Source organism: Centropristis striata, chromosome 21 (genome assembly GCF_030273125.1).
Source record: "Centropristis striata isolate RG_2023a ecotype Rhode Island chromosome 21, C.striata_1.0, whole genome shotgun sequence".
Taxonomy (NCBI): domain Eukaryota; kingdom Metazoa; phylum Chordata; class Actinopteri; order Perciformes; family Serranidae; genus Centropristis; species Centropristis striata.
The window spans coordinates 11,486,283-11,499,601 of record NC_081537.1 but is presented as its reverse complement, the minus strand read 5'-3'; the positions used below and the strand labels follow the sequence as shown (position 1 = coordinate 11,499,601).

At 39.3% G+C, this 13,319-nt stretch overlaps 2 protein-coding genes across 4 annotated transcripts in view; one reads left to right on the top strand and one right to left on the bottom strand.

The window, feature by feature from the left end:
- The window catches only part of si:ch73-103b11.2 (227 kDa spindle- and centromere-associated protein), a 50,042-nt gene extending 46,149 nt beyond the window's left edge, over positions 1-3,893 (top strand). For all 3 annotated transcript variants that reach the window (XM_059324085.1, XM_059324084.1, XM_059324086.1), the window contains 2 exons: positions 546-631; positions 2,475-3,893. In XM_059324085.1, the coding sequence (XP_059180068.1) occupies positions 546-631; positions 2,475-2,546 (158 nt within the window). In that variant the 3' untranslated portion in view covers positions 2,547-3,893. The remainder of the gene's footprint in view (positions 1-545; positions 632-2,474) is intronic.
- Positions 3,894-7,374: 3,481 nt separating this feature from the next.
- LOC131959644 (toll-like receptor 13) lies at positions 7,375-13,048 on the bottom strand. Its single transcript, XM_059324854.1, has 6 exons — positions 12,227-13,048; positions 10,065-10,627; positions 9,839-9,986; positions 9,381-9,751; positions 8,784-8,877; positions 7,375-8,130 (listed from the first exon to the last, which is right to left on the bottom strand). The coding sequence occupies exons 1-6, from the start codon at positions 13,046-13,048 to the stop codon at positions 7,375-7,377; spliced, it is 2,754 nt and encodes a 917-aa protein (XP_059180837.1).
- Between the last annotated feature and the right edge of the window lie 271 nt (positions 13,049-13,319).

Sequence of the window (13,319 nt, the reverse complement as noted above, 5' to 3'; positions counted from 1 at the left end):
CATTCAGATCCGTTGGTTGCAGCTCAGTTTCAGTTCAGCATCTTTAATCCTTAAATGCATGGCTGTTTTTCAAACACAGTATCTTGGGCCCTGAGTAGAGCCCAACAGATATATGGTTGACAGATATTATCGGTATCTGTATCCATGTATATGCTGTTTGATATGTGCCATTATGGAAACTTTTTACACAATATATAATGCAGAAATTGTTGTTTGGCTTGATTTAGAAATGCTGTTGGCTATTAACTTTTTATTTTTTTTAAATATAATAGTGAGTAATTTACTAACACTGAACAGTAATGGTGTTTATTCAGCCATTTATTTTATTCCTATTTATTATTTAGTTTCTCAGTTATCATTTATAGAATTGGTATAGTATTGCCATCAGTTTCATGAATCCCATATCGGCCTGGCTCTAGTTTTGAGGGATCCAGCTATTATATAAGGCCGATTAAGCCACATATTAAAATCATAGTGCTTGTAAGCGTCCACTGCTAAAGTATTATTAGTATTATGATAAAATAATTCCTTCATTGTGTTTTTAGATATCATGAAATCAAAAAGTAATCCAGATTTCCTGAAAAAGGAACGATCAACAACCTCCAAACAATCAAGAGGCTTAAGGTCAAAGGTGAGTCAAGTTTTATAAATCAGTTTTTCCCTTCCCTGATTGCAGGCATTTTGCGTCAGATTCAAGCATACAGATGGAGGGAAATCTGAATTTTAAAGTTACCCGTTCAGTTTGCTGTGTGGCATGAATTTGAAGCTTTTGTCGTCCAGACTTTATCACTGTTGGTCGATTGTAACTCAGCCACCACATCCTGTAGAAATCTCACAGTTTGGCTGGTCAGGACATTTTTACTGAAAGTCTCTTGTCCTGTAAGTTTGTCATCTGTCTTGTTTTGTCCATCAGTCTGTCACTGAACAGGTCTCATGGGATAGCTGACACTCCCATTGTGGGGTGATTCCCCCCAATCCCCGCCCCAAGATGTGCTGTAGGTATAGCATGATGTAGAGCAAAGCATGCCCTTACTACTCTCGCATGACACCCCCACCCCCCACCCCCCACCCCCCCCGCACCACCAATAAGTTGACTGAAGTGACCACCCCTCAGTTGAACATCACAAGCTTTAGAAGTTCTTGGAAGTGATAGTTTGCAACAACAACAAAAAGTGGTTCTGGTTTTGTTCCTCTTCTACGTCATAAGCTTAAAGGCACAATGAGTAGAATTTGTCTGTTGTGGTTTGTAAACATAACATTGACATTATTAGGGATACTCATTGTGCCTTAAAAAGTATAGTAGCTCTTTTAAAGCTCAACAATTACGGTATCTGATTTGTGGTTTTACAAACAAAGTTTACAAGTGTTAATTACTGACACTCATGCTGTGAATCAGGATCATTTGTAGTCATTTACAGTAATTGCACAAGCTGCGCCGGAGATTGAGCTAATGCTAATGTTAACTTGGTAAAGAGACTAAAAAATACCCAATTGATGCATAATTTGCACGACTTGCATCGCCTGCTGCAAATGTACGGCTTTGTATTTACTTTGTTTGTAATCACAAAAAAGAAATTGGGGTGAACACATCACAAGAGCTGCAGGCAGGCAGACTGTTTTCTTTGGACAGAGCCTTGCTAGCTGTTTCTTAAAAAATCCAACACTAAATGATGTAGTGTTTCAACTTAGTCATTCTTTACATTTGATGATGTCCCCCATGTTTTGCCCACCAAATGTAGAGAAAGCTAACAGGCAAAACTGTAAGTTGTTTGATATTCACAAGCTACAGTATATATTGCAGAACCAGTGTTGCCCATCAGCGAACTAATGAACTATCTCAGATCTAAAAAGAGGAAATGAGAGCACCCTTTTTTGTGGAACCCATCTCAAATGTTTAACATTGTTTTTCTTTGTTGATATAAAAACTCTTTGTCATTGTGGTCTTCTGTTTGTCTGTGACTTGAATTTCTTTGTGCATTGTGTGCACCAATACGTACTCTGTGTGGCATGAACAAATTCCACCATAACACACTTTTTCCTTTAGCTATCACCTTGAAATTAAAGTACAGTAGTGTTCAATATAATAGCAGTCCAATTAGTATATTTTTGTTGCTACATGGCAAACAATATTATATTTTTGAACACTCCCCTTTCATCTAATTGGCCAATTGCACAGCCTTAAGAGCGTGCATATCATGAATGCTGGGTCTTGTTGGTTTTCTGAGAATCTACTGCACCTACTGGTACCTTGTTTGCCATCTAGCAATAACAAATATACTAAAAACCTGGATTAATCTGGTTAGTCACAATGGATTGCTATTATATTGAACACTACTGTATGTTGTCCAGAGCAGAATAATTTTAACTGCTTTGTGATGTCTGTGTACAACTTTTTTTAACACTCTTCTCTGCCCACATGCTCCCTTCTCTGCTAGGAACAATAAGGTCATTTCTTTTTTTTTTTCCTTTAACAGAGCCTGAAAGAGGGACTGACTGTGCAGGAGCGAATGAAGCTTTTTGAGGCAAAAGATTCCAAAAAGATTTGAACATCAAGAATCTGAAGTTTTGTTTCTTTTTCCCTGACCTCGGATTTCTGGTCAGGTTGCTTCGGCCACGCCAGCATTAGCTGAAGACTCTTTTAGGAAATGGAAAAAAAGAAAATAATCAAGGTCAATTCTAAACTTGGACCTGCTGCTTCCATGCCTCTGATAAGTTGTCATTTTTTTTTTTTTTTTTTTTTTTTTTTTTTAGTTAATTAATGGAAAAAAGTTTTACTGAATCGATCCTGTGTTAGGTTCCTTTTAAAATAAATCCATAGATGTATAATCTGTCCAATATGGAGATGTGTCAAATAAGCTGTGAGAGGGATACATAACAGCATTTTTATTGATCCTCCAAAATGCCAAAACAGACAGCAATACACATTATGAATAATATATATTTCCCAATATGAATTAAGTATCTGCTGTATTTTATTATTGTTACAGTTTCTATATCTAATAATTTTTAATGTGTTTAATGTTGCACCGGTTCTGTTGTACATAACTACTACTGGATATATGTAAGAGTATGGTTTGCTATTGATCGTTGGGGCATCTGCTGTACTATAACTATGGTTTGATTGATAGTGGAGAACAATGTGATGCTTAACTTGCTTACGTATGAGAGTTTTATAAAATGGAGTGTCTGTGTGTGAAGGGGGAAGGGGGGTGGGATTGCACTTATCACTTGACTACTTGAGCAAGCTTTTTTGTCAAATTGGTGTAGTGACTTCAAGTCAAATATTGCAGTGCAACCAAACATCCTGACTTCTGTCAAATTTAGTGGACAACCGTGAATTGTTAGTGATACTGGATTTTTTAAAAGTTTCTTAAAACCTGGATTTGTGTTTGCTCAGTTTTGACTTTGGTGTGAGAATATCATCTCAGAAAAAAATAAGAAAAAAAAACGAACTATTTAGGACTTTGCATGACTGTACAGCATCATTTGAATTGCAGGATGATCATGTTGCCTCATTTTCCTACTTTATGCTTAAGTGTGGATCTCTTAACACTAATAAGCTTTGCTTTGCAAGTCCTACTGTTTAGGTGTTGAGATTGAAATGTTTTACTGTAAGCGGCAGTCTTGAAGCACTTGGCCCAATCCCTGACCTCTCACTGAAATCTAGTCGTGCCTCAACTGAGTGAAGAATATAAACATCCATGAAACCTGTGCAGCTATGATACACACTGTATAGTATTCAAACCACGCCTTGTATATATATATGCCACACGGAAGACTTCTGTGTTTTGTTTTAAACTTGTACCTTGCTCACTAGCTCTATATTAAATATATATGAATATTTTTTATTTTCATTTGAATGTATAACGTCAAATAAATGAAGTGTTTGGAAATGTTTGACTATTTTTTTCCCCCCGAAACATCCATGTGTTAATGAACCGTGATGATGTCATGAAATAATGGGAATCGCATTAGAGTGAACCAATTTAGCAATGTTGAATCTTAACTTTTTTCGTTCTATTGGTGCCACCCAAGAGCCTTTTTTCACTTGGTTTTGAAATGCATCTTAGGCGATCGGATCACAAGTGGACGGATGAGACATCGCTGACCGCTCTCCAGCTGACCACTTGTGTTCGAATTTCGTTATCATCTACACCAGCTATTCTCAACCTTGGGGTCGGGACCCCAGTTGGGGTCGCGAGATGATTTCTGGGGGTCGCCAAATCATTTTGGAAGTCAGCTCTGTCTTCACTGTATTAAAGTGTTCATGTGTTAATGTGTTTTAGTCTTTTGGGTCACTTCATGTCTTTTTTTTTGTCATTTTGTGTGTTTTTTGGTCAATTTGTGTCTTTTTGATCATTTTGTTTCCTTTTTTATTCATTTTGTGTCTTTTTTTTTGGTAATTTTGTGTCTTTTCTGGTCATTTTGTGTCTTTTTTTGGTCATTTTGTGTCTTTTCTGGTCATTCTGTGTCTTTCGGTCAATTTGTGTCTTTTTTGGTCATTTTGTTTCTTTTTTGGGTGATATGAACTGTACGTGTGAGAATCTGTTCAGTGAGCGGGGGTCGCGGACAACATGGATGTTAAATTGGGGGTCGCGACTCAAAAAGGTTGAGAACTACTGCTCTACACCACTTCCGCTACAAGGTGAAATTGCCCCGTACACATTTTTATTTTCTTTGGATTGCATTTTCTGCTCAAATCGATTAGACATCTGGTTTCACTTGCACCCCAACCATGTACATCAGTGCTCTTCTCCATTTTTACGACCATTGGCACTCCTCAAAACGACCACTGCATGGCCTGCTTTGACAATGTAATTTCCTGTTTCGTCCTTGTTGCGGACGCACCTGCATTTACTAAATCTACAGTACAGGCCAAAAGTTTGGACACACCCATCTCATTCAATGCGTTTTTCTTTATTTTCATGACTATTTACATTGTAGATTCTCACTGAAGGCATCAAAACTATGAATAAACACATATGGAATTATGTACTTAACAAAAAAAGTGTGAAATAACTGAAAACATGTCTTGTATTTTAGATTCCTCAAAGTAACCACCCTTTGCTTACTAGAATATAAGACATGTTTTCAGTTATTTCACACTTTTTTGTTAAGTACATAATTCCACATATGTTCATTAATAGTTTTGATGAATTTACAATGTCAATAGTCATGAAAATAAAGGAAAAACATTGAATGAGAAGGTGTGTCCAAACTTTTGGCCTGTACTGTATGTGGTCAAATGCATCCTAGACCACCTTGGCAAGTGGTTTGAGTGATCGGATCACAATGCGTCTTGGACTCTGTTTACACTTATATTTAGCGCTGACCACTTGTGATCTGATCGCCCAAGACGCATTTTAAAACCCAGTGTAAACAGGGTCTTGTCTTGGTCACAAAACTTACTAAAATCTGGCACACTGTCATGTGAGGTTGTTGAAGAGTACCTAGTTACATGTAATGGAGTTACATGAAACTACATTTACACTTAACAACTGCACACTCAAAACTTAATTGCATAATTACAGAGAAATGATATTAGTCGGCAGTTCTTAAAGACACAATTAGTAGGATTTGTCTGTTGCTGTTGGTCAACAAAACATTAAAAGTTGACCGCACCTCCCTTGCTCAACAACATCTCATTAGCCAGTGAGTTTAGCAGTGTTCCCTCTAGCTAGCTAATAGGTTTAGTATTTGTGTCAAGACAAATAGACACCCTCACACCATTCTACATTAGGGATTACAATAAATCGTTTTAAGGAAAATCTTACTCATTGTACTGACTGCATGTATCACAGAAATGATGCATGATACACTTAACTGGCCATTGAAAACCCCTCAGAAAAGTAATCTGTTGCATCATGTGAACATGTTTGTCTTATTATGCAACACATGGTATTATCTAGAAAGAGCTTGCTGTATACTGTTCGAAATGTGTAACCCTGTAAATACAGTAATTCCAAAAAGAACAACTTGGCAACAACTTTTTCTCGTTTTTATTAACTCCTGTACAATAATGTCCTTTTTTTTTTTTTTGCAATTTATTGTCTTGACCAAACTATTAACAACTTAAAAAATCAAAACATTACAGAAAAAAGCACAATACACTTGCCTGTGAAAATTAAGTCATTCCAAAAAAACAGCTTGGCAACAACTTTTTCTCGTTTTCATTAACTCCTGTATTATAATTTGATTTTTTTTTCTTTCTTTTTTTTTGCCATTTATTGTCATGACCAAACTATTAACAACTTAAAAAATCAAAACATTACTGAAAAAAGCACAATACACTTGCCTGTGAAAATTATGGGTACACTGCAAAAAAGTCAACTTGTATTTTTTGGCCCTAAACAGTGATTTAAGTTGGTAAAACTTGGAAATATAAATTACTGATATTTAGGGCAATAATGTAAACAACAAAGGAAGCCAGTTGTCTGCTCAAAAACAAGTGTGTGAGTTGTTGTTACTTATATCTTTAAGTTGGGGTTCACAACAAGGGACAATAGTTCTGCTAACTCTTATTTCTTTGTTGTGAAATTCGGTCATTAGCAAAAGCTAGCGGCTAACTGATGCTAGCGGCTAACTGATGCTAGCGGCACTGCTTGTTACAGCTACAAGAGTAGCTATTAGCGTATCAATGCTAACTCAAAATTGTGGTCACAACATTAGCTGATATTTCAAAGCGGCGTTACAATCGTGCCAGAGAAATTCAGAGTTGAGCAAACTCAAAAACAAAACTTAACATATTTAGTTTAATTGTCCAACTTAAAATTTTATCGAAGTTTGTTGCCTTGGAATTTTGAGTTCACCCAACTTTTCTTTTTTTGCAGTGTACACTGTAAACAATTGTCTTGTAAATTAACAGTAGAATACTGGCAGCAGGGTTGCCAGTATTCTACTGTTAATTTTACAGTTCCTCTACTGTTATTTACTTTACAGTATGTTAATGTGATAAAACCACATACTGAATTACAGTAAAATCCTGCATTTCATTGATTTCTACAGTAGACTAAAACACAGTATAGTGCTGAAGCTAGTTGCAATATTGTTGCAGTATACAATGCAGTCATTTTTTGTAAATAGAGCATATTACTGTCTGAAAGCCAATTACTATGAATTAAGCGCTGTCTTCACTGTAACCTTAGTCATTTTAATAAACCATATACTGAATGAGTTACGGAGTAAAATACAGCCATTAAAATGTGGACAAGAAGAGACTTATATTTTATGGGAAACGACAAGCTACCTACAAATATTGCCCAGAATGCATTGTTTTCTTCAGTATAATACCTTTTTAATGGAAAACAGTATGTTACTGTCATAATTTGGCTGTTTTCTTACAGCAATTTGTTACAGTGTATGTTAACATTTGATCTAGCCAATTAGCCGTGCTAACTCCTGTTGTCCACCTCTTCCTCCTCCCTCTTCCTCCTCCTCCTCATTGTCGTTTAAAGCATCTATCAGTCTGACCCAGAAAGCACCATGCTCCTGTGGTTCCTCAGGCCACAGCAGGTAGGTCTTCTTGCGTACAATCTTGCGTAAGCGTGTGTAGGGAGACAGACAGTGTTCAGGTATCTCCTCCAGGAACACCAGCAGCAGGACATCACTGCCATCAGATAAAAGCCTCAGACTGGCCAGCTGAAACTCCATGGCGCACCACTCGCTTCGCAGGAAGTGACGTGTCACCACACAGATGGTGTGGCGAGAGCTGTAAATGGCTGTCTCGATGTTCTCCAGAACTGCAGTGCCGGGGCGGAAGTCTCTGTGATGGAGGCACAGCCTGAGCCTTGGTGCTCCGGCAGCAGGCATCTCTAGATTGGGCACCAGCTGCCCCATCACCCAGGCCTCGTCCTTAGAGCTGTAGCAAACGAATGCATCATACTGGAATCTGGCCCCTGCTGCCCCCTTACGTCCACGAAGTTTTGCCCTGAGCATCAGCAGCAGGTAGCGCAGAGTGGGGCCCTGTGTGTGCCAGGCCAGACACATGCATACAAACAACAAGTCCACCACAGAGCAGGCGATGAAGAGAGAGAAGGAAACCTGTTCATACGAACAGGCTTTATCATCAAACTGCCACAGGGAGGGAGCGCTCCTGTCATTGTCACAATGCATCTCGTACAGGTAGGCCACCTGGAGGGAATTTAAGAAGAAACTTTGGTAACACTTTACTTGAAGGTATCGTCATAATAGTGACATGATACTGTCATAACTGTGACATGACACCATCATAAACGTGTCATAAACATGTCAATGTCATAAATGTTTATGACTGCTGTCATTAAGTGTCATTCGGTTTTTGTCATGACAACTTGACTTTAATCAAAGTGACATTACCACAAAATGTCTTTGTCATGGCAACTTGACATAAACAAAATATGTTTCTATTTTTGTGTTCATGGCAAGTTGGCATAATGATTATCATAATTAGATGTGCAAGGTTACAGACCAATTCTAGCACTTGGGCATAGATGTTTGACAGAATACCGACAAGATACCCAAAACTGCTAGAATTGGTCTGTATATTTTGTGGTAATGTCACTTTGATTCAAGTCAAGTTGTCATAATCAAGACAGCCCAAGGAATGTCAACTTGTCATGACAAAAACCGAATGACACTTAATGACAGCAGTCATAAACGTTTATGACATTGACATAATGTTTATGACACGTTTATGATGGTGTCATGTCACTATTATGACGATACCTTCAAGTAAAGTGTTACCGAAACTTTTAGTTGGTTTATAACTTGTGAATACTTGTCACAGTGTCTGCAGCCTGTGTTACCTGTGTATTAGGGTTGTGGATGGCCCAGGTCTTGAACCAGGCGTTATCACAGCTGCAGGTGAGTGGGTTGTCCGAAATATCCAAATCACGCAATCTGGAAACAAATATACACAGAGGTGCATGGTTTTTATGACATTTTAATTCACACCAATTATTTATATGCCACTTACAACTAAAGTGTACACAGAAGCGGTACCTAAATTCATTTTTTTTGTTAAATGATTCACCCCTTACTGTCTGTTTTTGAGTGGTTACCAGTACGTCCGCCAAGAACGCTATGTTTTTTTAGTTTGGTGTGTTTGTCAGCAGGATTGCAGAAAAACTTCTGGCCCAATTATTACAAAAAATGGTAGAAGTGTGTAGCATGGGCCAAGGAAGAACCCATGAAAGGGGCATCTGTGGCTCAGATGGTAGTGGTCGGTAGTTCTATCTCTGTCCACGGTAATCTGAACCCTAAATTTCTCCCAGTGGGGTTAGTTACTGGGTAAGATAGTTGCAAGTGGCAACTTTTCACCTTGGTCAAACATGGATATGAATGTGTGCGTTAACAGGTGAATGATGATCTGTAGTGTAAAAGCGCTTCTCTAACTTCTTTACCTTGGCAGAGCATCCAGCAACGTTTTGTCCACTCTGTGAAGGTGGTTTGACTGGACTTTGAGAACCTTCAGTGAATTATCTTGAGGCAGCAGGTTGGCTGGCAGAGCATCAAGGTCTGCCCTGTCAAGAGTCAGCTTCCTTAACCTTTTCAGAGGGGACAACACTGCACTCAAGTTGGTCGTTTTCAGAACCGTTCCAGTTATGCGCAAGCATTCCAAATTGACCAGAGGAAGGAAGGCGTCCGGATGGAATTCTAGATGGATGCTGTTCCCGATGGCGACTGAGTTGAGTCGACTTGGACCTTTGAAGAAGGACGGTCCAATGACACCAATGCCTCGACCTCCAGGCCCCTGGTATCTAATTTCCACATACTACAAATTGGAAATGGAAGACAGACAGATAAACAGATTTTTAAAGTACACCACTCTTTTTAATTACTGACTGAAAATACGCCATACCTTCAGAGAAGTAAGGTTGATGAAAGGAGCTTCATAGGATTCAAAATGAAGGCGGTTGTTGTACAGAATAAATTGTCTCAAATTGCTCAGGCCAGACAGAATATCTGGTGTTAGCCTCATGATGCGATTCCCACTTAAGTCCAGGAACCTAGGGCACAGATGGATATGGTAAGCAAACACAGCGAGAAAACTTGATGAAAGATGACAGCACAAGAATACTCCATACAAGAGCCCTGTCAGGTCTTCGAAGGTGTTAAATTCGATGAAATCAATGATGTTTTGGCTGAGGTTGAGCCTCGTTAGCTTCCGCAGGTTACTGAAGGGCTTCTTGGTGATGTACTTAAGCAGGTTGCACCGAAGTTTGAGATCTTGAAGTTGAGTAAGGGCGCTGAATGCCTTTGATGGCAACTCAGTGATTTCATTTTTCACGAGAGACAGGTGAGTCAGCTTCTTCAGAGTGATGAACCAGCTAGTGTCAATGTCACGAACTTTGCTACAATCAAAACTTAAGAATGTGAGGTGGGTAAGGACTTTGAATGTGTCCCGCTGAATGTCAAGCCTATTGTGATTCAGCTGCAGAGTTTTTAGTCTTCTGTAACCAGCAAATGTAGTATTTGATATCTGTCTAAGCCCACAGTTGATGAGATAAATCTCGCTCGTGTTTCCTCTTCCCAGCGGCAACTGGGCAACGTCTCCGAGGTTAGCATCCACGATTAAAACCACAGGTGGAGAATCGCAGTCCAACAGGCTGGAGTTAGTCTGAGGAAACCTGGATCCTTTCAAGTCGACCTGTATCAAATGACGAGCACCAAAAATTATTAGAAACAAACAGAGCAAGAACTCGTAGTCTCATGAATGTATCGTATGATTCTTACAAATGCAATGTGATTCGTATGATATTCTACGAAATAACAGTTGCAGTTGGATAGATTTGGGCACAAAAAAGACTTTTTTTTAGGTTTAAGATCAGGAAAAAACTTTGGGCTTAAAATATAGTATATTTTTTATTGCCACATGGCAAACAAGGTACCAGTAGGTGCAGTAGATTAGATCAGAAAACCAACAAGACCCAGCATTCATGATATGCAGCTCTTAAGGCTGTGCAATTGGGCAATTAGTTGAAAGGGGTGTGTTAAAAAAAATAGCAGTTTCTGCCGTTGATTTTACAAACACAAAACTATTTTGTAGAAATGGGTCCAAGGGCCACAGACAGTTTGTGAGACGAGCCCCTTTAACATACCTTCTTTCAGGCTCTGTTAAAGGGAAAAAAAAGAAATGATCTTATTGTTCCTAGCAGAGAAGGGAGCATGTGGGCAGAGAAGAGTGTTAAAAAAAGTTGTACACAGACATCACAAAGCAGTTTAAATTATTCTGCTCTGGACAACATACAGTAGTGTTCAATATAATAGCAGTCCATTGTGACTAGGCCACCTGATTCACACCTGTTTTTTCACAAAATTGATGACCTCACTGATTGAATGCCACACTGCTATTTTTTTGAACACACCCCTTTCAACTAATTGCCCAATTGCACAGCCTTAAGAGCTGCATATCCTGAATGCTGGGTCTTGTTGGTTTTCTGAGAATCTACTGCACCTACTGGTACCTTGTTTGCCATGTAGCAATAACAAATATACTAAAAACCTGGATTAATCTGGTTAGTCACACCGGACTGCTATTATATCGAACACTACTGTATGTACAGAACTACTGGAGGCAGTTATGTCTGTGACCTAGAACATGAGTAAAGTAGTTTCCAAAGGGACATGAACACCGATCTCCTAGACCAGCTGTTCTCAACCTTGGGGTCGGGACCCCAATTGGGGTCGCGAGATGATTTCTGGGGGTCGCCAAATCATTTTGGAAGTCAGGTCTGTCTCCACTGTGTTCAAGTGTTCATGGGTGTTTTAATCTTTTTGGTCACTTAATTTTTGGTCATTTTGTTTCTTTTTTTTGGTCATTTTGTGTCTTTTTTGGTCAATTTGTGTCTTTTTTGGGTTATTTTGTTTCTTTTTTTGGTCATTTTGTGTCTTTTTTGGTCAATTTGTGTCTTTTTTTGGTCATGTTGTGTCTTTTTTGGTCATTTTGTGTCTTTTTTTGGTCAATTCAAGTCAAGTCTTTTTTTTTTTAACTTTTTTTTGTCATTTTGTTTCTTTTTAGGTTGATCTGAACTGTGCGTGTGAGATTGTGTTCAGTGAGTGGGGGTCGCGGACAACATGCATGTTAAATTGGGGGTCGCGACTCAAAAAGGTTGAGAACTACTGTCCTAGACGAGGCCCCGGGTTTGTGCTATCCACCTCCCTGTCCACCAACCCTTGATGCATCTGAGGTCTTTATTCCAATTTCATGGACTAGCTACAAATTCAGTGTATCACCAAGTGCACATACCTCAACTTTGTTAAGCTTATCCATTCCTTTTAACAATCCACAGATAGTCATTGGAGATTTCTCTATGAACAGAGAAAATGCCACCCAAGAGAGATTCCTCTTTGTCTCCGCTGAGAGAGCCGCCAGCATCTCAGGTTTAACCCCCTGACAAAGCAGGTCCTTCAGCCTGGGGTTGGAGGCAAAAGCATCAGCCTGCAGCTCCAGCTCCGTGTTGTTGGACAGCACGATGTGCTCCAGAGCAGGGAAACAGCTCACATTAAACCTCTGGATCTTATTTGCGAAAAGATCTAGCTTTCGGAGAGTGGAGGATCCACCAGATTCCCCACAGCTGAAAGCCTTGAGCATGTTCAGGGACAGATATACTTCTTGAATATCTGGAAGGGAGTTGAAGATACTCAGGGAGATTGTTTGTAGTGTGTTGTTAATCAGAAGCAGGGTTTTTAGCCTGAGGAGCCCATCAAAGGCATTGGAGTGGATGTGTGAGATGTTGTTGTAGGTGAGGTTGAGAAAATCCAGGTCACCCAGGCCTCTGAATTCTCCCCCTTTCAGAGAGACCAGCTGGTTCTGGCTCAGGTCTAAGCGTTTGAGCCCAAGCACCCGGCTGAATGATCCTGGTGGGATGACTGTGATCTTGTTCTTGGACAGGTTGATTGTTGTTATGTTATCTGGGATCATGCTAACGACATCAGAGAGGTCAACGATGTTCTTGTTGCAGCACCACATGACGTCTGTATCGGGGAAGTTCTGAGAGCATCTTTTAAAGCTGAAACCACAGCAGGCTGCGATGTTGAGCAGAAGGAGGAACAGGACAGTTTGTGCCATCACCTTGTCTTGAAGTCTGTTCAGAGAAATCTTAAAATTAGCAAAAGCAGAAACGGAAATTCATCATGGGGAAGTTAAAACATAATTCCACAAGGTAGCTGCACTGAACAGATACTGTATTTAAACCTACAATAGTTTTTCTTTTGTTAAGTGCTCCATTAAATCTCTAAATGTGTCTGTCTGCAGTTTAATGCTCAGCAGCCAGCATAGAGTGGGCTTTTTAAATAACTTTTTAGTGAGTTTTGTAACCAAGAACAGTGAAGTTGAGGGA

What these genes read in the sequence shown, in the direction of transcription:
- LOC131959644 (XM_059324854.1), bottom strand. Translation starts at nt 13,048, where the DNA reads ATGGCACAAACTGTCCTGTTCCTCCTTCTGCTCAACATCGCAGCCTGC. An exon ending in TCAACCTTACTTCTCTGAAG is followed by an intron (nt 9,752 to 9,838) that starts GTATGGCGTATT and finishes TCCAATTTGTAG; the next exon opens with TATGTGGAAATTAGATACCA. An exon ending in TTGCTGGATGCTCTGCCAAG is followed by an intron (nt 8,878 to 9,380) that starts GTAAAGAAGTTA and finishes ATTTGTTTCCAG; the next exon opens with ATTGCGTGATTTGGATATTT.